Source organism: Piliocolobus tephrosceles, chromosome 3 (assembly GCF_002776525.5).
Source record: "Piliocolobus tephrosceles isolate RC106 chromosome 3, ASM277652v3, whole genome shotgun sequence".
Lineage (NCBI taxonomy): Eukaryota > Metazoa > Chordata > Mammalia > Primates > Cercopithecidae > Piliocolobus > Piliocolobus tephrosceles.
The window spans coordinates 98,207,022-98,234,784 of record NC_045436.1 but is presented as its reverse complement, the minus strand read 5'-3'; the positions used below and the strand labels follow the sequence as shown (position 1 = coordinate 98,234,784).

Sequence of the window (27,763 nt, the reverse complement as noted above, 5' to 3'; positions counted from 1 at the left end):
GCCTGGGTTTTTTGTTGTTGCTGGTTTTTTTGGGTTTGGTTTGATTTGGTTTGGTTTTTCCATAATGCTGACTTGTTGAAGAGCCTAGGCCAGTTGTTTTGGAGAAGGTGCCATCTTCTGAATTTCTCATTTTTTTCCTTCTGGTGTCATTTAGTTCACTCCTCTGGTTCTTGTAATACATAAAATTAGAAATTCATAAAATTAGAGTTTAGGTTTAAAGCTTGATTAGATCAAAGCAAACATTTTGTCTGGAAATCATCACAGGTGATGTATTCTCATTTTGCCTTTCACCAGGAGTCACGCGAAGCTCTAGTTTTCCCCACAAATGAGACTGAAATTGAGCACTGGTTTAAGTGACATCAGCCTGATCCTTCACTGTAAAGTTAGATTTCTCCCTGTAACTGACTATGGGACCTAAACGCTAATTTGTATTTCACATGTAGGACAGGAACAAACACGGCAAATCCTGTGTCAACAGGTTTTGCTATGATTACTGGCATTGTTTACTGTGGTATGATCATTTACTTTGGCTTGGTCAGGAATACGGCCTCTTGGTTTCTTTTGAAAAAACTAACAAGTACATTTTTGAGACAAGATTTTTTTAAAGTGTTTTGACTGGGTATCAATTTCAAGAGCAATTTTCTCAAAGTTTCCTGGTGCCTGCTGTTGGAGTCAGCATAGCATATGATTATGGGCATGTGTTCTGGACTCTGAAAAACCTGCATTTAAATCCCACTTTTGGAGTTGAGAAAAGCTACAGAATATCTCTTAGTTGCAGTTTTCTCATCTATAACGTATTTCTTAATTTATAGGGTTTTGTGTCTACAAGCAGTTAGCACACATAGTAAGTACCATATACATTGGCTATCAAGGGCACTCTAATTAGGTACTGTTATATTTTAAAGATGTTGTTAAACATTCACAGTAACCAGCATTTGGTAGTGACAGAACATCAAACACTATTGCTCTATCTGGAACTTCTGTTTAGTTAGCTGTATCTATGAACTTCTGTATTTTTAAAACCTTCTAATGTGTATATATATGTGTATTCACTGGGTTATCAGTTATGTGTTCAGTGATGTGCTAATTGATTTTCATGTGAGTTATTAAGAAACCTATGTCTTTGCCAAAAATATTAAGAACTTTAAAGGTATAGTAACAGCATGTTTAATATTATCAATTACAATATGGATTATTCTAAGTTTAAGATATAAGGCATTTTTGATTATTAATATATTTCTGTAGGCAAAGGCAAGTTTTTATTGCTTAGAAAAATGCATAGAACATTTAAGTGACACACTGAATATTAGTTACATTACAGTTATTGAAATGATTCCAAAAATTCATGTTATGGCCAGGTGCAGTGGCTCATGCTTTAGGAGACCAAGGTGGTAGGATAGGTTGAAGACTAGCCTGGGCAGTATAGACAGATCCTGTGTATAGGATGGGCACAGTGGCTCACGCCTGTAATCCTAGCATTTTGGGAGACCGAGGTGGGTAGATCACGAGGTCAGGAGTTCAAGACCAGCCTGTTCAACATGGTGAAACCCCGTCTCTACTAAAAATATAAAAATTAGCTGGGCGTGGTGGTGGACACCTGTAGTCACAGCTACTCAGAAGGCTGAGGCAGGAGAATTGCTTGAACCCGAGAGACAGAGGTTGCAGTGAGCTGAGATCACACCACTGTACTCCAGCCTGGGCAACAGAGCAAGACTCCGTTTCAAAAAAAAAAAAAAAAGAGAGAAAATTAGCCAGGTGTGGTGGAGCACAACTGTAGTCCCGACCACTAGGAAGGCTGAGGTAGGAGAATTACTTGAGCCCAGGAGGTTGAGGCTACTGTGAGCCATGATCACATCACTATACTCCAGCCTGGATGAGACAGCAAGACTCTCTAAAATATAAAAATAGAAATTCATGTTGTAATGTAGAGTTCTTTCTTGAGAGACAAATATTTTTTTCACTTTAATAGAAACAGTTTTTAAACAAAGGCCATATTGACAAGGATAGTCAGTTACATAGAAAGAACGTGGAGATAGAAAGAATCGCAAGGAAGGCCATATTAATGTTGAACACACTCATGGGTTAAGTAAAGTATTAATGCTTTTCTCAAACACTAGCTCATTACTGCTTTTCATATGAGAGGATTCTTTGGAAAAGTCATTAAAATATACAAGCAAAAATCCTCCGCAAGCACTTGTAAGAAATAACAATTCAGCTTTATAGAGATTTGTTTTTATTATAAGTACTCTGATACTCTAGCTGACATTCTTCATTTACCTTTCTTGCACTTGATTTTATAGTTCTCTCATAAGTTTGCATTAAAGCAGTACTCTACAACTCTTCCTTCTCTATAATTTGTTTTGCTCATTTAAAGGCTAAGTACTTTCAGATGAGGATCATTTTTTAATGGCACAGGGTTGATAGCAGACACATAATTGTTGCTTGTCTCAATTTATGATTCATTTTTAAGCAAATTTCATCTCAGTCTTATCTGCTTTGTTGAATTCCCACAGGGAAACTACATCATGCTTTTCTGGAGTAGTAGTTACAGTTTCTTTATGAGATGCTGTCATTGTTGACCTTCATCTTTTAATGGTGTCTGTATATTTTGGTAGCTGGTGAGCTTCCTAAATACAAAAGGAATTATTATACTTAAGATACTTAAATTTGATTAACCCAGAACTTGGAGAAAGATGAGCACCAAGAAAGGAGGCAGCCAGATGTTAGAAAATTAGATAACTTGAGAACGCATATGTACCCAGTGAAGTTTAGTTGGAGACATTTTCATTAAAGTTCCTTTTTATGTGCTTAACATTAAAGCATTTTCCATGTCTTTCAAAACTCTTAAAAGCATAGCTTTGTACTGTGAGATCACATTTTATTTTGTGGATGTGCCATAATTTACATGGGAATTTAAAAATTGTGGATACTTTCTTTCCTTTTAGGGTGCTTTCCTTTTTACATTTTTGCTCTAAAATTATATAGAACCATATTATTGAGTAGTAGAATACAAATTCTTCCCGTATAAATTACTCTCTAAAAATTGTTTTTTGCCAGGCATAGTGGCTCATGCCTATAATCCCAACACTTTGTGGGGCCAAAGTGGGAGGACTGCTTGAGCCCCAGTAGTTCCAGACCAGCCTTGGCAACATAGTGAGATCCCCATCTCTACAAGAAAAAAAAAATAGCCAGTTGTGGTGGCACACACTGGTGGTCCCAGCTACTCGGAGGCTGAGGTGGGAGAATCGTGAGTCCAGGAGGTTGAAGCTACAGTGAGTTGCAGTTGCACCACTGCACTCCAGCATGGGTGACAGAGTGGGACCTTGTTTCAAAAAACAATTTTTTTTCTTTGCTCTTTTATTTTACTGTTCATTAAATTTTAAAAATCATTGTATAATCCAAGCTTGTCCAACCCACAGCCCACAGGCCATATGCAGCCCAGGATGGCTTTGAACATGGCCCAACACAAATTCATATGCTTTTTAAAAACTTTATTTATTTATTTATTTATTTATTTATTTATTTTAGATCATCAGTTATTGTTAGTGTTAGTCTATTTCATGTGTGGCCCAGGGAAGCCAAAGATTGGACACCCCTGGTATAAACTTTACAACAAAGATAGCCTGGTGCATGGAATTATTGAGCAGGAAAGATAACTTGTTTAACAGTTGAGAAAGTTAGGCCCACTGAGATGACACAGTATTCCTGAAGTCTGTTAGTGGGAGGCAGAGTCTTGAGGTTTATGGCTCCCAGTTTAGGATTTTTTCGTTTATGTTGCATTATTTGTAAAATGGTCAGGTGTTAATAAGAATAAATACAAATATAGGAATGAAAGAAATAGGGAAGTCAAGAGAGAAGGTTACGTTTAAGAAGAAAATGATACTGAACGTGTTTTAGATAGATTGTATTTGAGGTGCCATCAGTCATCAATTGACAGCGTTCCAGGAGGCTGCAAGAATGCCCAATGTTTCGGTCTGCTCTGTAGTCAGACAAACTTTACCATCTAGTAGTAGTGTAATGTTGGACAAGTTATTTAACTTTTGAGCCTCAGTTTCCTTATCAGTAAATTTGGTATAATAGCATCATTGGGTTGTAGGGAGGATAAAATGAGTTAATATGTCTAAAAGCACTGTTAGACCAGTGCAGGCATACAGGAAGCATTTGATATACACAACTATCATTATTGGAGATGGCGGGGTTTTTTTTCTAGGGAGAAATCTAGGATATTATAAAGGAGTTTTTTCATCCATGGATTACAAACTCTGGATGTGGCACAAACTGATACTTGCAGTTAAAGAGCCAATGTTTTATAACCTAATAAATAATTATGTTGTGCAATAGAATGGCCTAACTGTATTCTAGGTCTACCTCAAAGCAGTAGCTAAGCTTGGAGATTGAGTTAGTCAGATGGTGCCATTTATTTGGCCTTTCTCTGTGTATGTAAGGGGGAAACAAAAGCAAAAATTTTGTATTAATACAATTTGATGAGCTAAATAGATTCAAGAATATTTTGAATAGGGATTGGAAATAGAACCGGTTCAGTAAGTGTTTACTGGGGATTGCTATTATGTAGATCAAATATCTTTACACCAAAATAACTCAGGGTATTAGATCAGAGTACCTCTGCCCAAAAATTTATTTACAGATTGTCAGAGGGTAAATAGTAGGCAACACTAGAGATTTTATTACAGATGAACTGCTGGGGCTGGCGTGGAAATAATTTCCATAAAGGACAGAGAGCACACAGCTTTATCAGATTCACATTTAGTTGAACAGTTCACGAGTTTTATGTTGATTTCCTCAGTATTGTAATTCATGACTCTTTAAAAGCAGAGTCATCAATTATTTTGGTATTCTCCTGAAAGCCAGCACTGTTCTGAGTACCAGGAAATACTAGTGACTGGCTGCAGAAATGTGTGAATATGGAAATATTATTTTCTTAAATAAACTAAAAAGTTAGCTGGAAAACCTGATTTTGTGTTACATTATAGTTTCCTGGTTAATGCTTTTTGTTGTTGTTCTCAAGTTTATTCTGCTGGTTATTCTGATTAGTTTATTTTAAACATTTTTGTATCATTAAAATAATAAAAATACAGAAATGGATAAGAAGAAAATAAAACACGCAAGTAGTGTGTGTTTTTTTTTTTTTAAATTTTCAGCTTTTCATGGGTATACTGGACTCATATAATGAGCATAGTACCCATGGGTAGTTTTTCAACCCACACCTCTCATCTCCCAATAGTCTGCAGTGTCTGTTGCTCTCATGTTTATGTCCATGTGTGTTCAATATTTGGCTCCCACATGTTCTCACATGTGGTACTTGGTTTTCTGTTCCTGTGTTAATTCACTTAGGATTATGGCCTCCAGCTTCGTCCATACTGCTGCTCATCAATGGTGGATTGAATAAAGAGATATGGGCACATGTATGCCATGGAATACCATGTAGCCATAAAAAAGAATGAAACTGCGCTGGCCGTGGTGGCTCACGCCTGTAATCCCAGCATTTTGGGAGGCTGAGGCGGGTGGATCACAATGTCAGGAGTTCGAGACCAGCCTGACCAACATAGTGAAACTCTGTCTTTACTAAAAATACAAAAATTAGCTGAGCACGGTAGTGTGTCCCTGTAATCCCAGCTACTGGGGAGGTTGAGGCAGGAGAATCGCTTGAACCCAGAAGGCGGAGGTTGTAGTGAGCTAAGATCGTGCCACTGCACTCCAACCTGGGTGACAGAGACTCCTTCTTCAAAAAACAGAAACAAAAACAGAACAAAAGAATGAAACCATGTCCTTTGCACCAAGCGGTGTTTTCAGAGAAGATTTAAAAATACATAGCATCCCCAGAGTCAATGTTTGGGGCTTCTACTCTTCTATCTTATAATCTCCTTTAAGGAATGAGCCTAGTTCAAAGGCAATTAACCAGGTCTTTTGCTTTTTCCTTGAATGTGTGTCATATAATAATTGATGTATTTGAAACACAACATACTTCAGCTCCCCTTTCTCAGCCTATCAGAGTATTCTCAGCCAAAGCATGACTTTAGGGTTTGTTTGTTACTTTTTCTAGGGAATTAAAAAGACTTCAGTTGGCTGTCTTTTTGCCTAAAAATTGTATGAAAGTGATATTAATATTTTAAATCTCCAAAAATGTGATAGGTAAACATGCACTGTTGTTTAATTTTACTACTAGTGATCTTGAGCATCTTATCCTATGGTCATTGGCCATGGATATTTCTTCTTCTGCGAATAGTTGGATCCTCTCTATTGTCTATTTTTTTTTTAAGTTGGTTGCTTTGTCTTTCATTAAAATATAATAATATCCTTGCACTTTGATAGACTGAGGTGGGAAGATTGCTTGAGTTCAGGAGTTTGAGACCAGACTGGGCAACATGGAGAAACCCTGTCTCTACAAAAAATATAAAAATTAGCCAGGTATGGTGGCATGTGCCTGTAGTCTCAGCTACTTGGGAGGCTGAGGTGGGAGGATGACTTGAGCCTGGGAGGCAGAGTTTGCAGTGACCCAAGATTGTGCCACTGGAATCCAGCCTGAGTGACAGAACCAGACCCTGTCTTTAAAAAAAACTAATTATCTATCTATCTAGATATCTAGATATATACACAAACATATTTATTTAAATAAACTGTAATGTGTGTGCATGTGTATGTATATATGTAAAATAAGTTATTACTATTATTCATTTCTAGGAGGTTTTTTTTTGCAAATTGCAAATGTTTCTTCCAGCCTGTTGGTTTGCATTTTGACTCTGATTATGGTGTGTTCTACTGTATGGTAGTTTTCAATTTGTATGTGGTTGAATTTAACTTTTTTAGTTTTTGTTTTCTGACTTCTGGGTTTCCTAGGAATTCTCTCTTGCATCCAATATTATAAGAACTAAGAACTATGTTCCTATATTTTAGTCTAGTAACTTTTTAGTTCTCTTTATTTTCTTTCTTCTTTCCCTCTCTCCTCCTCTCTTTCTCTTTCTTCCTATTCCTTCTTTCTCCCTCCCTCCTTTCTTTCTTTTCTTTTGTTTTCCCTATATTTAAGCCATCTGAATTTCATCTTTTTATTGAGTTTGGGATCAATTTTATATTCTTCCATATTGGTCCCAGGTTTCCTTATAGCACCTAATCATGGCTCAATGAATTATACTCATTGAAATTTTCTTCAATCGATTTTTTTTTTTTTTTTTTTGGTGGCATTTATCTCAGGGCAAAGATCCAAGAAGCCTGTTAATCTGCCTTTCTCTAGAGCTTTCCTATCTGGCTTCTCCATCAGTCATCCTGTCTCCTATTTTGTCCTTCAACTCTCAGTGATCTCTAAGTCAGTTTCCATATTTGCTTTCATTAATCTCTTTGCTCTAGAGCAGGGGTCTGCAAACTTTTTCTGTAAAAGGCCAGAGAGTACATAGACTTTGCAACTATCCAGCTGGGCCATTGTAGCATGAAAGCAGCCATAGACAATAACTTAGGAATGCGTGTGGCATCGTTCCAATAAAACTTGGTTTCTGGACAGTAAAATTTGGATCTCACTTGATTTTTCACATCACAAATTATGTTCTTATTTTGATTTTTTTCCTGGCATTTATAAAATTTAAAAACCACTCAGCTGACGAGCAATATAAAAACAGATAGCGTGCTGGATTTGGTGCACAGGTTATATTTTGCTGACCTCTCCTCTAGGGCGTAGGGCTTCTTCCCTCCTATCCCATATCTTCCCTGTAAAAAGGAGCCACAGGTCTCAGGCAGGCCCACAACTCCAAGCAGTTTTCTTCTTTCAACCAATATTACCATATTCATAAACATATTACAAACAATACATTTCAGTTACCCTCCATCCCCAAATTCTGGGAATTATAGCTTTTACATGACTTTTGAATTTCATTTTCTGTGAGTGTTCAACTGCTCCCTTTTTAATTTATTGTACTTTTTTTTTTTAAGATGGAGTCTCACTGTGTCACCCAGGCAGGCTGGAGTGCAGTGGTACAATCTTGGCTCACTGCAACTTCCACCTCCAAGGTTCGAGTGATTTTCCTGCCACAGCCTCCCAAGTAGCAGGAATTACAGATGACACCATGCCTAGCTAATTTTTGTACTTTTAGTAGAGACAGGGTTTCACTACATTGACCAGGCTGGTCTCAAACTCCTGACCTCAGGTGATCCACCCACCTCGGCCTCCCAAAGTGCTGGGATTACAGCTGTGAGCCATGGTACCCAGCCTACTGTAAGTGTTTTATGAACTTTTTTTTTTCTGGGAGAGGATATTTTTTCTACTATAAGTAATCTTTAAAACAGTTGAACTTTTTTCACAGCCTTGTACACTACTATTACAAGATTATTTTGTTTTAAAACATATTTTTCTAGGAACGCCAGTGCTTTAATTGCACAAAATGTTTTATTTTGGCACAATAACTTTTTAAAATATAATACTTTATGTGCATTAAAATATTTGAAAATGTTTGCCTCTGATTAGATACATCTCTATCACAGGAAAATCTGAAGTTTAGTGATGCAAGTCAGAGCTTACTTAATAGTCTTCTGGGCCATAATCTTATAATCTGTAATAAAAAATAACACATACATGCATTTGTTCAGTCTCTTATAGGCCATAAATTCTTCCATAAATATTTCTTTGAAATTTACTTTAAAATAAATAAATAAATGAAACAACATTAAAACCAGAAAATGTTAAGATATTGATTGATTCTCCCTTCCTTACCATTCCCCCAACTTTATTTTTTGGGGATGAAGGAAAGCAACAACTATGGTGTTTGTTTAAATACCGAACGGTCTTTTGATAAATTGTTTAGCAGTGAAAAATATGTTATTTATCAACTGTCGGGGGTACATGGGGATTCCTTAACAGTGTCAGAAGAGAGAAGGGAACCAGCATTTATTGAGCTCCTACTTTGCGTCAGTGTAATTCCTACAGCCCTGCAAGTTAGCCATTATCGTCCCTGTATTCAGCTATTGCATCCTAAGCCTGGAAGGTTTTAGTAACTTCCCCAAGGTAGCCCAGCTTGTTGAAGGTAGAGCCCAGATTGGAAGCTCAGAGTCTGTGTCCACATATACTTCTGCACTTCAAAGATTGAGCTTGGAAAAAATAAGCTTTTTGATATAGTCAGTAATATACAAATATTTATACATGATTAGTGCACTCTTCTGTAGGCATGTAGACATACTTCGAAACAACTGAAAACTTTATTTAGAACAATCCTATTGATTGAGCATTTATTGCCTCTTTCCGGAGTAGACATGACTTTCTGTTCTGTCATTACATTTCCCTTAGCAAAACAAACAAATTCACTCACAAAATTGTCATTTTGACAATATCATTTGTGTTAGGATTCCTTTGTGTTAGGACTCCAATCAGCATTTGTGTTAGAATTCCAAATGTTTTCCTCACATTTGTCCTATTAGTTCTAGATATTAGTCTTTAATTTTTGTTGGGGCAGACTGCTCAGAGTCCACTGTGTTACAAATATCAGATAGTGATCCAAGTGCCAGGATTCTAAATTTTAAAATGTTAACTCCATGAAAATATTTTGCTTAAGCAATCTTCTTTTCCTCAGCTTCCTCTATACCTCCTATAATATTCTTTTATCCTTCCTCTTGGCACACTCTTTGAATTTTAAACCAAAAGTGAGTCAAGTGATGATGGAGCATTTCCTAAGCTTTTGCTCTAATGATATTGTTGTTATTATTATTATTATTTTGAGACAGAATCTCTCTCTGTCACCCAGGCTGGAGTGCAGTGGCATGATCACGGGTCACTGCAGCCTTGACTTCCTGGGTTCCAGCGATCCTCCCACCTTGGCCTCCCGAGTGGCTGGGACCACAGGTGTGTGCCACCACACCTGGATAATTGTTGTGTGTTTTTGCACAGATGGGGTTTTGCCCTCTTGCTCAGGTTGGTCTCAAACTCCTGAGCTCAAGTAGTACACCCACCTTGGCTTCCCAAAGTGCTGGAATTACAGGCATGAGCCACTGTCCTCTAATGATATTAAAACAGGTGTTAACTTATAGATATTTTTGTTTTCTTACACGTGTTCTTTTAAAAGAAACTTCCTTGTTATCTAGCAGAAATAGTCAATCAGGCTCCTTTTTAGCCACAAAATTGGTATCTAACACTTTACCATTACTGGGGTGTTACAGCCATTTAGCACACTTTTTTTCTTCAGCGTATTTTGTTGTAAATTCTCAAGTTATAATGTTATAAGAAAAGAGCAGCTAAAATAATGGGGGAATACATGCAGTATCATTGTAAAACAAACTAAAAATATAAATGCTATAGTCTAAAAATTAAAAGCTAAAAGGAACTGAAAATGCAATATCTGAAATTATTAATCACTTTGACAGGTTTGTGATCTTCACTTAAATCTGGGGTTCTAAGAATATGCTATTGCTTTGAATTGTGGGAGAAGTAAATTTACTACAAATAAACTTCAGTAAAGAGATGTTTTTGTTAGAAATAGGCTTGGCTGTCAGGCATGGTGACTTATACTTGTAATCCCAGCACTTTTGGGAGGTTGAGGTGGGAAGATTGCTTGAATGCAGGAGTTCAAGACCAGGCTGGGCAACATAGTGAGACCCCATGTCTACAAAAAATAAAACATTCACTGGCACGGTGGTATGCACTTGTAGTCCTAGATATTGAAAAGGCTGAGGTGGGAGGATCACTGGAGCCCAGGAAGTCAAGGCTGCCTTAAGCCATGATCACACCACTGCACTCCAGCTGAGGCAACGGAGTGAGACCCTGTCTCAAAACAACATCAAAAAAGAAATAGGTTTGGCTGTGAGTAATAAAGAACTGAAAATAACAGCAGTTTAAACACGTTTAGAGTCAAGTTTATTTTATGTTTAGGAAAAGAGACTAGAGGTAGCCAGCTCAAGAGTAGTTTGGTGGTTCCACAATCATTAGGGCCCTGGATATCTCTTGTTTGCACTTCTGTCATCCTTAATATGGGACCCTATGGCCCAAGATAACTTATTAGGCTCCAGCCATCCTTGCAGTCAGGAGGAGGAAGTGGCCCAAAGATACTTCTACAAGTAATACATGGTACTTCCACCTAAATATCACTGGTCAGAACTTATGGCTGGGTGCGGTGGTTCACACCTGGAATCCCAGGACTTTTGGAGGCTGCAGCGGGAAGATTGCTTGAGACCAGGATTTCAAGACCAGCCTGGGTAACATACTGACACCCCACCACTTAAAAATAAAAAATAAAAATAAAATTAGCCAGGTGTGGTGGCATACACCTGTATTCCTAGCAACTCAAAAGTCTGTGGTGAGAGGATTGTTTAAGCCTAGGAGTTAAAGGTTGCAGTGAGCTATGGTCATGCCGCTGCACTCCAGCCTGGGCGACAGAGTGTGACTATGACTCAAACAAAACAAAAACAAAAACAAAACTTAGGTGTCTAAAATGGGAGCACAGTTTTATTTGGGGATGATGAAAAAGTTCTGGAGATGGATGGTGGAGATATTATACAATAATCTGAAGGTGCTTAATGCACTATAAACCAAAAATGTTTTAAATGGTAAACTTTATATTATGTTTATTTTACCACAAACAAACAAGCTTAGTCATCAAGAAGGAGGGGAGGCCAAAATGTGATCTTTATTTTGGATAGCCATTTTCCTCCTAAAAATCTGAAGTTCAATTACTAATGAAGAAAAGGAGATTAAATATTGGGGAGTACCTAGCTTTGAAACACATGTAATAGCTGAAAATATAAAGGACAACAAGCAAATGTACAAAAAAAGAAATACAGAAAGTCATACATGACTTATGAAGTGAATTAATAAGTGGGGATTAATAATAACACTTTTACTAGGGACAAAAAAAGTAAAAGACCAATCTTTGGTATCTAATCCAGAATCCTTATATTCTTCTATTTGTTCAGTGGCATTGCCAAAGCATGGCATCAGGCATATTTTGGGGAAGGGTCTGGCCCAGTTATGTTGGATGAAGTACGCTGCACTGGGAATGAGCTTTCAATTGAGCAATGTCCAAAGAGCTCCTGGGGAGAGCATAACTGTGGCCATAAAGAAGATGCTGGAGTGTCCTGTACCCCTCTAACAGGTAAGGATTTTACTCCATTAATATACCAATTCTTGCCTCCAGTACCATGTGGGCCCGCCACAGCTTCCCTTCTCCTTAATTTCAACATTACCAAATGAGCATTCAAATAAATATACCAAATAAAACAAACAAAAAGGATGCAAACTATATTAAAATACCATTTTTGTATTCATAGTTACTCCTACATTTTTCAATTTAAGACAATATAGTCTTGTAAAGCTAGATCAGAAAATAGGACTTTGTTGCAGTATATAGTACCCACTAGTCAAAATCAGTGTGCAGTGATACATTGCAAATATTAGGTGTAATAATTCCATCTTTAGTCCATTCACCTGTTAACGTTTCTTGACTCAGAATGTGTTTAGAACTGATATTGATGCAATTGTTGATTAAAGCACACTGTGAAAGAAACCAAGTTAACTTTGCTGTGCACAATTTTCAGGCTATTCCAAATGACAGCCTGCCTGTCAAAACGTGTCATGTGTTTTAAGAAGGGCATATGTGAGCACAAACTGGTGTGCATGTATGTTAAAGTTACATGTTTAGGGAGAAGAAGGAAATGGACACAAGGCAAGAGAAGTTGACTCATCAGAAACCATTTAGTAAAAAGAACTTGAAGAAAAAAATGGTTTGTTTACATATTTCTTTAATGAAAATCAATAACTTGTTAGAATCTATGAAATACCAGATTTATATCTTTCTTTTGACATACTTCTATACATGCAGTGTTTTTACTAGCAGATTAACACATTAATACACAATAGAAATATATTGACGCCAGATTTTTAGCCAGAGCACTTCGTTTTTTTGAACTGCCATTTTCCCCTCCTTCAAATGGGGATAGTCTTGTAACATTGCTGTGATGCTCAGATGAGATAGTACATGTCTTAATGCTTTGCAGACAGTAAAGTGTTATATTAATAAATGGTTTGCTGCTCAGAGACCTTTACTTTAAAAGATCCCTGAGATTCATGAAAAGTATGACCCTTACCCAAGATTATTTATATGTTTCATTGAGAGTTTTTGGATTATTTTGGATGGAAATGGCTTTTAAATCTACTTTTTTGGAGTTAAATTTATTATACTATTTATCTGCTTAGCTCTTTATAGAATTATAGGCAAATTATTATTATTTGAGTTAATAAGATTCAAATTCAGATCTGTATTATCAATAAAAGAACAAAGGCGAGACATATCTTCCAGTTTTTATAATTCATGAATGCCTAACGAATAATATATGCATTGACATGACAGACTGTCTTTTATCCAGAATAGTTTTTTCTGTCATCCTGTTTCAATATTTTTTTTCATTTGCAGTTAAAATTCTGAGCTATTTCCAAGTTACTGTATTTTCTTTTTAAATTTAAATGACATGTATTGCTCCAACTTGAGACTAAAGTTATAGGAAATTTACCAAATATTACTTAATCTAGAGAAATCTAAATAGACACTTTGGAATTATATCAGGATATATTTTTCTACATAGAGAATAGGAGTACCAATAAAAAGGAAAGAAAAAAATATATATGCATATATTTTTTTTCCCCCTAAGACGGAGTCTTGCTTTGTTGCCCAGACTGGAGGGCAGTGGTGCAGTCTCAGCTCACTATAACCTCTGCCTCCTGGGCTCAAGCGATTTTCCTGCCTCAGCTTCCCAAGTAGCTGGGATTACAGGCATGGGCCACCACACCCAGCTGGAAAGAGTATTTTATTAGGACAGAAATGTGTTATGTCAAACTTCAGAAACAATGCAATAACCTCAGAGGGTCATTTAGCACAGATGTAGTATAAATTTAGCAAAAGGCCTAGAGCGAGGACTGAATATGGTGATATTTCTTGTGAAATACAAATGTTTTGCCTTTTTCTGAAAGTTGATTTGCTTAGTCTCTGTGTCTCCTCCTTATCACAGATGGGGTCATCAGACTTGCAGGTGGGAAAGGCAGCCATGAGGGTCGCTTGGAGGTGTATTACAGAGGCCAATGGGGTACTGTCTGTGATGATGGCTGGACTGAGCTGAATACATACGTGGTTTGTCGACAGTTGGGATTTAAGTAAGGTTCATTAATGTAAAGGCAATTAAATGCCAGATTATATTGTTAAAAGTCTTATTATGTTAATCCCTACTTGTAATTTTTATAATAATAAAAATACATGTTCTCTCTTACCTGTGTATGGAAGTACAACAATGAAAAATAATGACATTTTCTAAGGTGATGAATAACCACCTCTTGCTGTTTATTTCATTTACCTTTCCTGCCATGACCCCTCTTCTTGAATAACTAGTTGAAGCTGGGGTGACCTCTAAGTCCCCTTGTGTCTGTTCAAGTAAAACTTTGAATGCTCATTTTTATTCTGACACGTCATTGCTATTGGGTGTTTTTAGTTTTGACATCATTGTCTAAAATTGCAGAGAAGTCCAGTGTCAAATGCTTTGGTATCACATTATTCCCTTTCTCAGAATGTGATGATAATTATCACTTTTATTTGAGAAAGACAGCCCTCTTGTTAGGAGATGACCTTTAGAACTTGCTTTTGACCTCACTCTCTTAAAAGCTGAGTATCACACTTTGGGACATATATTTTATGTCATGCACATAATGCATTCCATAGTAAAGACTTAAGTTGGTCGAAGTAACCGCAAATGATGCTTTTGAGTTAAATATTTGAATGAAAGCTATGAATGCCCATTCTTTCTTGTTTTCCATATTTCTCTGTCATGCTTGAAGTAATCGTCTTATGCTTAAAAAAACTGGCAACATTATTTCATTTTAGCTTGATTAGAGCTGATTGCAGATATTCACTACACTTTAAAACCATACCTTCATTCAAGCTAGGCAAAGTCATGTTAAACGTATATTTTAAAATTTATAAAAGTAATGTAAAACCATTGGAAAATGATGAAAATAAAAAACTCCCTAATTTTTTATCCTTATGCTATCATTATAATTTGGGTACATAACTTCATATCAGCTCTAGTAATGGACATGTAATTTTTGTCCACATTTTTAACCTTATATTGCTGTAGTCACAATTTTTAATGATAACAGTATTCATCAAATTTTCATACTCTAATTAGTATTAAGTTAGCTTAATTTTTCCTATGATAAGTAATGCTGTCATGAAGATACAATATTCATATAATTTCCCCCTATTTTGTCTTTTCTTGGGCAGAGAAGTTACTGTAATTTTTGGATAAAAGGGTACAACAGCCATATAAATAAAATATACTGACAATTGATAAGAATTACTTAATAAATATCACTTTATATTTAAGTGAATCTCTGTTAGACTGCCAACTATACTCTGTTTTCACAGATTTAGAGAGATTCATAAAATCATGTTATTTCTATTTATTTTCACATTTGGAGAGATTCATAACTCCTGCTATTTCTATTTTTCACATTTTTTCCTTATTAATGAAAACACTTGACACTGATTTTTTCTTCATATTTTATTTTGTTTCACAAATCTATGCAGAGTATTCACATTAATTTTAAAAATGTTCCCAATAATATGTGTAAAAAGCTTTAAATGATTGTGTTAGAAGGCAGTCAAAGCATGTGCTACATTTGTTTCTAGTTTACAGAATTTTTGAAAGAGAATATTCTTTTGTAATGAGAAAAAGTAAACTTTGGGTTTCTTTGTATAAATGCAATTCCAAAGTAAAATGACTTCCTGTTATCTGTTACGTAGTTGCTACGGACAGATGATAATCTAATGTATTTCGTGAAAAAATGGTCTATAAGTTAAAAGTGAATAATATGCGATTTAGGCTTATTAGTTTTCTAGCCAAGGCTTGATTAGTCAGCAGTAGAAGGAAGAAAAGCCATAGAATGATTAAAAAGCTTCATTGTTTTAATTTATTAAAATATTCATTTTGTCAAATAAATTTAATAAATACTTGCATAGAAAAAAATGAAGAAAATTCATGTCAGATAGAAAGATCTCTTCATATTCTTAGTACAGAAATAATAAAAACATCAAGTAAGGGAATTATTTTTATGAGTAAGGGTTGGATCTTATGGACTGTTAGAACTGAAAGACATCTTAAAGATTTGTAAGCTCAGTGACTTCTGGAGGTTTGGATTTTATGGAATAAAAGGAAATAAAATTGGGAAGGTGAAAGAAGGTACAGATTTACTTAATTTCTAAGTTAAAACAATTTTCAGGTCTCTCCTATTTCTGCAGCATATATGTTTATTATACATTTAGGTTTTGTTTCTGTAGTGCAGTGTTACAAATAAACTCAATTGGAACACAAATATAATTGATAAAAATTTTTAAGGTTCAATTTGTATACCTTATGAAAAGCTAAGAATATTATAATTCTGATTTTGTTGGGCTGAAATCTAAATTTAATCATAGATTAGGTAGAGTGCTTGAGCAATCAGTGAACTAATCCACCCTTTTCATTTTGAAAGAATGGTTTCATTTTGAAACCAAAGAAAAGCTGCTGAAATCAAATGAGTTAGAGGGAGCATCAGAAGCAAAACAAGACAAGTGTTCTCACTTTCTGGTCACAATTTCTGTGGTCAGGAATTTGAGATTGATCTCTTTGCATTCTCTCTTATTGGTTTTGTAGACAAAACACAAGAATGAATGGGGAAAAAGTATTAATTTCTCATTTGTTATTCATTGAAATAATCAAACATTTTTAAGGTGATTAAAACATGTGGTGGAGCAAACATAGCTCTAAACTGAGTCCCCAAGGTAGGAGAAAGAACAGATACTTATCCTCTGAAGTCATGTCACTGAACTAGGTTGCCTGTGTTAATTGTTTTGTGGTTCCCTGAACCAAGATAGAGCAGTTCTACACACAGTGTTTATTTAATTGTCGCAGATATGGTAAACAAGCATCTGCCAACCATTTTGAAGAAAGCACAGGGCCCATATGGTTGGATGATGTCAGCTGCTCAGGAAAGGAAACCAGATTTCTTCAGTGTTCCAGGCGACAGTGGGGACGGCATGACTGCAGCCACCGCGAAGATGTTAGCGTTGCCTGCTACCCTGGCAGCGAGGGACACAGGCTCTCTCTGGGTGAGGACTGACTGCAGCTCTCAAGTTTCCATCATTCAGTAGCCATTGTACCTCTAATCACTGGCCTTGAATGCGAGTGTTTCTCATCTTTGGCTTTTTTTGGGGGTCTATTTCCCATAACTGTCTAATTTTCAGTAATTTTTATGCAGAGAAAAATAATCTTTTGAGTCTCTACACCAACATTATGAAATTTCTACCCCTAAGTTGTTTTTCTTTACTGAAAAAATTAAGTTTCTCACTAAAAATGCTTACAATCATCTGTATCTGAAAAATGGAATAAAGAAGCTGCAGTATCTATTCCCCTTACTCCTTGATCACTTATTCTGATTTTCGTTTACCTTGAATTCTAGTGAGCTATTTGGGACAGGATTTAAAGCAAGAATATTCTCCTTTCCATGTCACGTGGTTCATTTCTTCTCTAGTCCTTGTCATTCATTGGTCACCTACCATCCATTGCTTTTTTAAGTTTCTCAGTGGTCTTCTAAGTGAATTAATTAAAGTTAATAGCTCACCCATCTTTCTAATGTAACTTATTATTTTAGAAACCCATCAGGGATCTCTGTTACTCTTCATTTATATTTTTTTAGACTTGTTGGATAAAAGGTAACTAGCTCCTCTAACTGTATTGAAACAATTATGGATAAAGATCCTCTTGAGAGTAGAGAGCAGTTAAACATTCTTGATAAATTTCTTGATGTCTGGTGAGGAGGGCAGAATATAGATGAATGAAAAATACACAGGGAAATATTCAAAATACTTTGTAGTATACTATCACAGCTTTATGTGTGTGCGTGTGAGAGAGAGAGTGTGTGTGTGTGTATGTGAATAGATGTTAAAATAGCCTTAGGTGGTCTTTACTTTTAACCTTGGATTGAATCAATTCCTTTGTATTCTCCTGTTTGGAGACTGTGAAGCTAAAATCTTCATATTATAAAATAACAAAACTTTTTTGAATCTCAGAGTATTAACCATATTACACACTTTAAATTTGTCAAAGTCTGTGGCTGATTCCTCATTGTACTCTGCACTGTGAAAGCTTGGTGACACTGCATTAATCTAGCATTATACCAAGTAGAAATACATGTTTTTATTCTATGCCTTTCAGGCCATATTTCCATTTTTCTTTCTTTTCATTTTGTTTTCTTTTTCCCTTGCCCCTTCTTCTTATGAAAAATTTGTGATCCTCCCAGGATTATGTGGTGGATGATTACATGTGGTTGAGGGAGATAGAACTTGTTTGCTGGAAATGGATTCTCTCAGCCCCAGATAGCAGGTGTTGGAATCATGGGATGATCTACACAAATATGCTCTGTGAGCTCCCAGTGACGAAATACTATGTGACCTGAGTTCTCTGTAGGCCTGTGTTGTTAAATACATCATATGGTTGGAATAACAAATCTTTTCAGTTCCCTTGAAAATCTTTTTAATTCTAGGACTCTAGATGTGTTTTTTCAAAATTTAAAAACCCGAGGGTGATAATTATTAATAAAACATATGATCATTGTTATGAATCTCTTCGGTTCTAATCTCAGTAACGTGTCTATTAACTAAAGTCGTTTGTCTGAAGAACATTATGTCTGAGGCAAATATCCTTTTGGGATGGAATCATGTTACTATTTGTTCATTCATAGATTATTGCTTCCACCTATTAAAAACTACTATATATTTAAAAGAGAAGCTTAGAGAAGGAGATAATGGAATAACGATATAAATAATAGCATTTAGGAAACAATGGAGATTTTTTACTTCTTTGGCACTGCAATGATGAGCTCTTGGACTATTGCTATTTTCAGCTATTTGAAGGCCAATTTCTGGACCTTAACCTTATATGTCAAGGGAAACTTTTCTCAAAATTAGTTACAGCCCTATAGATACTCTTTTGGGTCTGTGATGGGTGGAATGCTCAAAAGTAGTATTCTAGGTTAGTAAAAGTAATTCTAGTAAGAATGCAGTTGCTGCCTATGTGAGTTGGGAGAAATTTCTGGGATGGTAAAAATATGGATTTCTTATTTTAATATTACATTAATTCTAAAGTTCAGAGTATTAAGTCCTGGCAAAGATTTCTTTCCCAGTGAGGTTGTTGCCTCTTACTCAATTTTACAGTATAAAATTAGGCTTAATTACATTAATTAATTAATTAATTTATTGAGACTGAGTCTCACTCTGTCACCCAGGCTGGAGTGCAATGGCACAATCTCAGCTCACTGCAACCTCCACCCCCTGAGTTCAAGCAATTCTCGTGCCTCAGCCTCCCGAGTAACTGGGATTACAGGCACCTGCCACCACGCCCGGCTAATATTTGTGTTTTTAGTAGAGATGGGGTTTTGCCATGTTGGCCAGGCTGGCCCCAAACTCCTGACCTCAGGTGATCTGCTTGCCTTGGCCCCCAAAGTGCTGGGATTACAGGCGTGAGCCACTGAGCCCAGCCTAAAATTAGGCTTTTAATGTGTATGTATGCATGTTAGAATTTATCTTTTTTCTAACAGACAATATTATTTTCTAAAAATAATGTATTTTGTTACAGGAAGAATTGAAGAAAACTACTGAAAGTCAACTTCAGATATATTTTAAAGATAACTGTATACCTATAGGATTGTTTAGGTTTCCCAAAAATTTTATCTATTTACGATTTTAGAAATAAAACATGTTATGTATTATTATTTCCATAACAACACAAACTTAATAGTGACATCGTATGGATGGCATGACTTTTGTCATCCAATTTCCCTTCAAAAATTAAGAATTTAATGATTTTGTAGAATGAATGGCTAAAATTAGGTTCAGAAATATTGTATGCATTATTTTTACAAAGCCATGCAAGTTAGACTTTAGAAAAACTTTATCATTTGTATTTTCAGAGTGTATGAAAAAGTGCCTATAAAACTACCAGAATGGAACATGTAGATCTAATTTCATGTGCAAATGTTTTCTTAATTTTGAACCAAATATCCAAAAATGTAAAAAGTGAAAACTTTAAGAAAAGAATTTCATTTGTTTGATTTTGGTATCTGAGGATCACTTTTTCACTTTCTGTTCTTGGAAAGAACTCCCAAATTTCAGATATATTAATAAGAAATATGAAGTTTCAATATTGTGTTTTATGACATAGCTAAAACTCCAAGTTTTTATTCAGCTAATAGTGAGCAGTGCATACACTGCATAAACATTTGTTGAGTTTGATTTTGCTATGTGATTCTGCTATATACTGCCTGTCCCATGAAGTGAACATGATTAGGGATAGACACTGGGGAGCCAGCAACTCTTGGGGCAACACAGAAGGATGGAGAAGTAAAAAATGGGTCAGAAGAATAAAAATAGAATGTGTCCATCTTGCTAACAATATTTTCTTTTAGTTAACCAATGTTGACTTAGTAACTTCACATATTGGTTTAAACACATATTAAATAATATATTGTCCATTACCTGCAGACTTCTACCTCCTTAATTCTGCTGATAATTTTACCGTGCTTTATTGTATTCCCTAAATCCTTACCAGTAAATCTTGGCCCTGAAGCTGGAGACCCTTCTAGTAACTAGGTAATCAGATGCGTGAGTGTTAGCTTGCTTTGGTTCCTATAACAAAGTTCCACAGAGGTGGCTTAAACACAGATACTTATTGTTTCACAGTTTGGGGAGCTAGGAGTCCACAATCAAATGTCAGTAGGGTTCATTCCTTCAGAAAGAACTGTGAGGGTATGGCTGTGTGAGAGAGATGCTCCAGGCCTCTCTCCTTAGCTTGTATATGGCAGTCCTCTCCCCATGTCTCTTCACATCATCCTCTTCATGTCCAAATTTCTCCATTTTATGGGAATACCAGCATATTTGATTAGGGCCCACCCTAATGACCTCACAATTCAACCCATGCAAGTCACAGTGAGGAGTTTCAATTCTACATCATAATTATTAGTGTGGTGATACGTGACACTTTACAAATCCCTTCATTTGTATTAACTTAGATAAATCTTAATTTGCTAGAGTTCAGTTCCTCAACTTTTAAGTCAGTAATTTTTGTGACTTAATTCTTTCCTTAAAATCAGTAGAAAGCCTTAGATGGAAATTGTTCCTATTTACTGCTTTTTTTTTTTCTTTTTCTTTCTTTTTTTTGCCTCTTTCAGCATTAGACTTCAATCAAGTTACCCAACTATGAATGCCAAGGTTATGTCTATTTCTATCTTTCTAAAAATCTTGGCTTTGGAGTATAAACTTCTAGCTCTGTTCACGGATAAATGAACAGACATGAAGCAAAAACAACCTCAAGTTAATGTTCTTTTACTATTTAGAAGTAAGGTGTAATAAAGTAATTCACGGTTTTATAATGCTATTCATTCATACAACAAACAGCGATTGCATATCCTCTATATGCCAGGCACTGTTCCACAGTCTGGGGATACAAAGTTGAGCAAGGTGAGCACTTTGAATTCAAGGCTGCAAAAGACACTGCAAAAGTGAATAAAATTTTTATTGATATATCTCCTCTCTCTCTAAAAAAGTATTTCCCATCTGATTTTATAGCTGATTTAAAAAGAACAATTGTGTTTTGTAGAGTCACTCATACTTTAGCATCAGTTTGCTGGTTTGGGCTGTTCTAATACTTTTGAATCATGACTTAGGTTTTCCTGTCAGACTGATGGATGGAGAAAATAAGAAAGAAGGACGAGTGGAAGTTTTTATCAATGGCCAGTGGGGAACAATCTGTGATGATGGATGGACTGATAAGGATGCAGCTGTGATCTGTCGTCAGCTTGGCTATAAGTAAGGAAAACTTAATTATTTGGGATGGTTACTGATGAGCCTATCTGAATTTTTAAATGCTTATTTTAATGAGTTACCTCTTAAAACAAGCTTCTGTCATTGATTTGAAAATAGTGGCCGCATATTGTTTTGATCCAGAATTAAAAAGAAGTAATAAGTAGATCCTATTCACATTTTTCTATCTTCTCACAAGAAATATTATGTCACATAAGAAATGTAACTTTTTTTTTTTTTTTTTTTTTTTTTGAGATGGAGTCTCGCTTTGTTGCCCAGGCTGGAGTGCAGTGGCGGGATCTCAGCTCACTGCAAGCTCCGCCTCCCGGGTTTATGCCATTCTCTTGCCTCTGCCTCCCGAATAGCTGGGACTACAGGCGTCCGCCACCTCGCCCGGCTAATTTTTTGTATTTTTTAGTAGAGACAGGGTTTCACCATGTTAGCCAGGATGGTCTCGATCTCCTGACCATGTGATCCGCCCATCTCAGCCTCCCAAAGTGCTGGGATTACAGGCTTGAGCCACCGCGCCCGGCCAAGAAATGTAACTTTTTATCTAATAACAAAATCATCTAGTAACTCTGACTAGTCATAATACTGCTTGTATCAGCTTCTCTCAGTTAACCTTTACTCTGTGATAAATGTTTCAGCACTGTAGCCTTTAAGGGACTCTAGAGTTACTGAAATTACTGTCGGTTCTCATTGTTCTTGGTAGTTATAAAGTCTCTGTGGACACGGAATTAGCAAATGCTGAGCCATTGCTCCTAGAGCTGAGGTCACTGCTCTCTCTTCTTGTTTCAGCTTTCATACTTGTAAACAGTTGTCCTTTTTTACGGTCTGTGTGGTGCCAATTTTTTTTTTTTTTTTTTTTTGCATTTCTTTGCTTTCTTTGCTGATGACTTCACTGTTTAAAATGGCCCCCATTTGTTGTACCGAAGTGCTGTGTAGTGTTCGTAAGTGCAGAAAGGCTGTGATGTGACTTTGAGAGAAAATGCATGCATTAGATAAGCTTCAGTCAGGCATGAGTTACAGTAAGAACATGGCACTAAATAGAATGTGAAAAGGACACGTGTTTACACTATGAAAGGAGGAAAAAAGAAGGCAGATCATTTCCTGTTGGTTAGACCTCAGCTGGGTAATTTAAAATTTTACATGGTTCTGCATATGTCATGAATGACTGTGAAAGCACCCTAAATAATGATTTTGAAGTAACAAAAATATGGAAAATGTTATAATGCAGAGGGTTATAAATTTAAGATAATATATATAAATTGCCTAGCTCAGAGTAGATTACTAATAGTAATTTGGATTTAAAAATATATCCTTAATTGTATATCTGTGTGCATCTTAAATATTGAACAGTTCATATGATTATTTTCTATAAATAATACACGTTTATTTTAAAAAGCATTTCTGTTTTAATAAAAGTTAAAATGTTGGGGGTAAACTTCAGCTGTGATCTGTCATCGGCTTGGCTATAAGTAAGGAAAACCTAATTATTTGGGATGGTTAGTGATGAGCATATCTGAATTTTTAAATACTTATTCTAAAGAGTTACTTCTTACTTAAAACGAGCTTCTGTCATTCATTTGAAAATACTGGCCACATATTGGTTTGATTTGATTGTTTCTGGTTACTTGATACTACTTCAATTTATGGCACAGTGTTGGACCCAGTTGCAATTCCAGTTGTCCTACAGCAAATTAATCCTTCATTTGTGATATAAATTTTCAATTTTCAGAATATGGGACAGTAAAGTAGGGAGAGTCTACATTAGATGTGAAAGTGAATTTAGTCAGTGATTAATTTTAAATTTATTTTGCTCACTGTGTTTCTATCACTCCTTTTTCCATTTGAAAAAAAAAAATTATTATTGTTCTTTTTTTTTTTTTTTTTTTGGAGACAGAGTCTTGCTGTGTCGCCCAGGCTGGAGTGCAGTGGCGCGATCTCGGCTCACTGCAAGCTCCGCCTCCCGGGTTTATGCCATTCTCCCGCCTCAGCCTCCGAGTAGCTGGGACTACAGGCGCCCACCACCATGCCCGGCTAATTTTTTTGTATTTTTAGGAGAGATGGGGTTTCACCGTGTTAGCCAGGATGGTCTCAATCTCCTGACCTCGTGATCCGCCCACCTCGGCCTCCCAAAGTGCTGGGATTACAGGCTTGAGCCACCGCACCCGGCCTCTTGTTCTTGTGTTACATTACATTCCCAATACATTTCCTCACCCAAAATCAGCCATTAAAAGATACTGCTCTTTGAGACTGGTTTCTTGGCCGTATTTTAATTTTATTATTTTGGTGGAGGTGATCCAAAAAGCCTAGTATTACCTTTGGAAATACAAAGGAAAGGATTGGCACCAAAGTTGATCTTCAAATTGTGTGTCTCAGCTAAGTTTAAGGAGAGAAAAATATCCTAAGTGTGTTCATCAAGCATCATCAATACACACATAATTGTGTGTTATTACTTGAATTTCTTTCTAAATTGTTGATTGCTTCTTATTTATCATCATTGATATAGTTTGGATATTTGTCCCCACCCAAATCTCATGTTGAGATGTAATCCATAATATTGGAGGTGGGATCTGGTGGGAGGTATTTGGATCATGGGGACAGATCCCTCATGAATGGTTTAGGCCATCCCCTTGCTAATACATGAGCTCATGCCCTGAGTTCACATGAAATCTGGTTGTTTAAAAGTGTATGGCACCCTTCCACCCTGATTTCTGCTGCTACTTTTGCTGTGTGACTTGCCTGCTCCCCCTTCACTTTCTGCCATGATTGAAAACTCCCTGGGCTTCAGCAGAAGCCAAGCAGATGCCAGCACCAAGCTTCCTGTAAAGCCTGTAGAGCTATGAGCCAATTAAACCTCTTTTTTTTATAAATTACCCAGTCACAGGTATTTCTTTATAGCAATGGAAGAATGGCCTAACACAATCATTTAGTCCATTTAACATTTAACTCAAAAGTGAATTTAGCCTCATGTTAGGATGGCTATGATCAAAACAACAAAGAGTAACAACTGTTAGTAAGGATGTGGAGAAACTGGAACCCTTATACACTGTTGGTGGGAATGTAGAATGGTACAGCCACTGTGGAAAATAATATGGAAACAGTATGGAAAATAGTTCCTTAAAAAGTTAAAAGTAGAGGGGACCTGCGGAGCAAGATGGCCGAATAGGAACAGCTCCAGTCTCCATCTCCCAGCGCAAGCGACACAGAAGACCGGTGATTTCTGCATCTTCAACTGAGGTACTGGGGTCATCTCACTCGAGAGTGCCGGACAATCAGTGCTGGTCAGCTGCTGCAGCCTGACCAGCAAGAGCTGAAGCAGGGCGAGGCATCGCCTCACCTGGGAAGCGCAAGGGGGAAGGGAGTCCCTTTTCCTAGCCAGGGGAACTGAGACACACAACACCTGGAAAATCGGGTAACTCCCACCCCAATACTGCGCGGTAAGCACACCGGCACACCAGGAGAATATACCCCACACCTGGCCGGGAGGGTCCCACGCCCACGGAGCCTCCCTCCTTGCTAACACAGCAGTCTGCGGCAATCTAACCGTAAGGCAGCAGCGAGGCTGGGGGAGGGGCGCCCGCCATCGCTGAGGCTTAAGTAGGTAAACAAAGCCGCTGGGAAGCTCGAACTGGGTGGAGCTCACAGCAGCTCAAGGAAACCTGCCTGTCTCTGTAGACTCCGCCTCTGGGGACAGGGCTCAGCTAAAGGAGCAGAAGCCTGTGCAGACGCAAACGACTCTGTCTGACAGCTTTGAAGAGAGCAGTGGATCTCCCAACACGGAGGTTGAGATCTGAGAAGGGGCAGGCTGCCTGCTCAAGTGGGTCCCTGACCCCTGAGTAGCCTAACTGGGAGACATCCCCCACTAGGGGCAGTCTGACACCCCACACCTCACAGGGTGGAGTACACCCCTGAGAGGAAGCTTCCAAAGCAAGAATCAGACAGGTGCACTCGCTGTTCAGCAATATTCTATCTTCTGCAACCTCTGCTGCTGATACCCAGGCAAACAGCATCTGGAGTGGACCTCAAGCAATCTCCAACAGACCTATAGCTGAGGGTCCTGACTGTCAGAAGGAAAACTATCAAACAGGAAGGACACCTATACCAAAACCCCATCAGTACGTCACCATCATCAAAGACCAAAGACAGATAAAACCACAAAGATGGGGAAAAAGCAGGGCAGAAAAGCTGGAAATTCAAAAAATAAGAGCGCATCTCCTCCTGCAAAGGAGCACGGCCCATCACCAGCAACGGATCAAAGCTGGTCAGAGAATGATTTTGATGAGATGAGAGAAGAAGGCTTCAGTCCATCAAACCTCTCAGAGCTAAAGGAGGAATTACGTACCCAGCGCAAAGAAACTAAAAATCTTGAAAAAAGAGTGGAAGAATTGACAGCTAGACTAATTAATGCAGAGAAGGTCATAAACGAAATGACAGAGATGAAAACCATGACGCGAGAAATGCGTGACAAATGCACAAGCTTCAGTAACCGACTCGATCAACTGGAAGAAAGAGTATCAGCGATGGAGGATCAAATGAATGAAATGAAGCGAGAAGAGAAACCAAAAGAAAAAAGAAGAAAAAGAAATGAACAAAGCCTGCAAGAAGTATGGGATTATGTCAAAAGACCAAATCTACGTCTGATTGGGGTGCCTGAAAGTGAGGGGGAAAATGGAACCAAATTGGAAAACACTCTACAGGATATCATCCAGGAGAACTTCCCCAACCTAGCAGGGCAGGCCAACATTCAAATTCAGGAAATACAGAGAATGCCACAAAGATACTCCTCCAGAAGAGCAACTCCAAGACACATAATTGCCAGATTCACCAAAGTTGAAATGAAGGAAAAAATATTAAGGGCAGCCAGAGAGAAAGGTCGGGTTACCCACAAAGGGAAGCCCATCAGACTGACAGCAGATCTCTCGGCAGAAACTCTACAAGCCAGAAGAGAGTGGGGGCCGATATTCAACGATCTTAAAGAAAAGAATTTTAAACCCAGAATTTCATATCCAGCCAAACTAAGTTTCATAAGTGAAGGAGAAACAAAATTCTTTACAGATAAGCAAATGCTTAGAGATTTTGTCACCACCAGGCCTGCCTTACAAGAGACCCTGAAGGAAGCCCTAAACATGGAAAGGAACAACCGGTACCAGCCATTGCAAAAACATGCCAAAATGTAAAGACCATCGAGGCTAGGAAGAAACTGCATCAACTAATGAGCAAAATAACCAGTTAATATCATAATGGCAGGATCAAGTTCACACATAACAATATTAACCTTAAATGTAAATGGACTAAATGCTCCAATTAAAAGACACAGACTGGCAAACTGGATAAAGAGTCAAGACCCATCAGTCTGCTGTATTCAGGAGACCCATCTCACATGCAGAGACATACATAGGCTCAAAATAAAGGGATGGAGGAAGATCTACCAAGCAAATGGAGAACCAAAAAAAGCAGGGGTTGCAATCCTAGTCTCTGATAAAACAGACTTTAAACCATCAAAGATCAAAAGAGACAAAGAAGGCCATTACATAATGGTAAAGGGATCAATTCAACAGGAAGAGCTAACTATCCTAAATATATATGCACCCAATACAGGAGCACCCAGATTCATAAAGCAAGTCCTTAGAGACTTACAAAGAGACTTAGACTCCCATACAATAATAATGGGAGACTTCAATACTCCACTGTCAACTTTAGACAGATCAACGAGACAGAAAGTTAACAAGGATATCCAGGAATTGAACTCATCTCTGCACCAAGCGGACCTAATAGACATCTATAGAACTCTCCACCCCAAGTCAACAGAATATACATTCTTCTCAGCAGCACATCGCACTTATTCCAAAATTGACCACATAATTGGAAGTAAAGCACTCCTCAGCAAATGTAAAAGA

General features: G+C 37.2%; 1 protein-coding gene across 1 annotated transcript in view; it reads left to right on the top strand.

Annotated features, from left to right (window-relative positions):
* The window catches only part of PRSS12 (serine protease 12), a 79,961-nt gene that overhangs the window by 23,266 nt on the left and 28,932 nt on the right, over positions 1–27,763 (top strand). The window contains exons 5-8 of the mRNA XM_023219903.1: positions 11,899–12,077; positions 13,987–14,128; positions 16,918–17,114; positions 21,725–21,866. Coding sequence (XP_023075671.1) covers positions 11,899–12,077; positions 13,987–14,128; positions 16,918–17,114; positions 21,725–21,866 — 660 coding nt within the window. The remainder of the gene's footprint in view (positions 1–11,898; positions 12,078–13,986; positions 14,129–16,917; positions 17,115–21,724; positions 21,867–27,763) is intronic.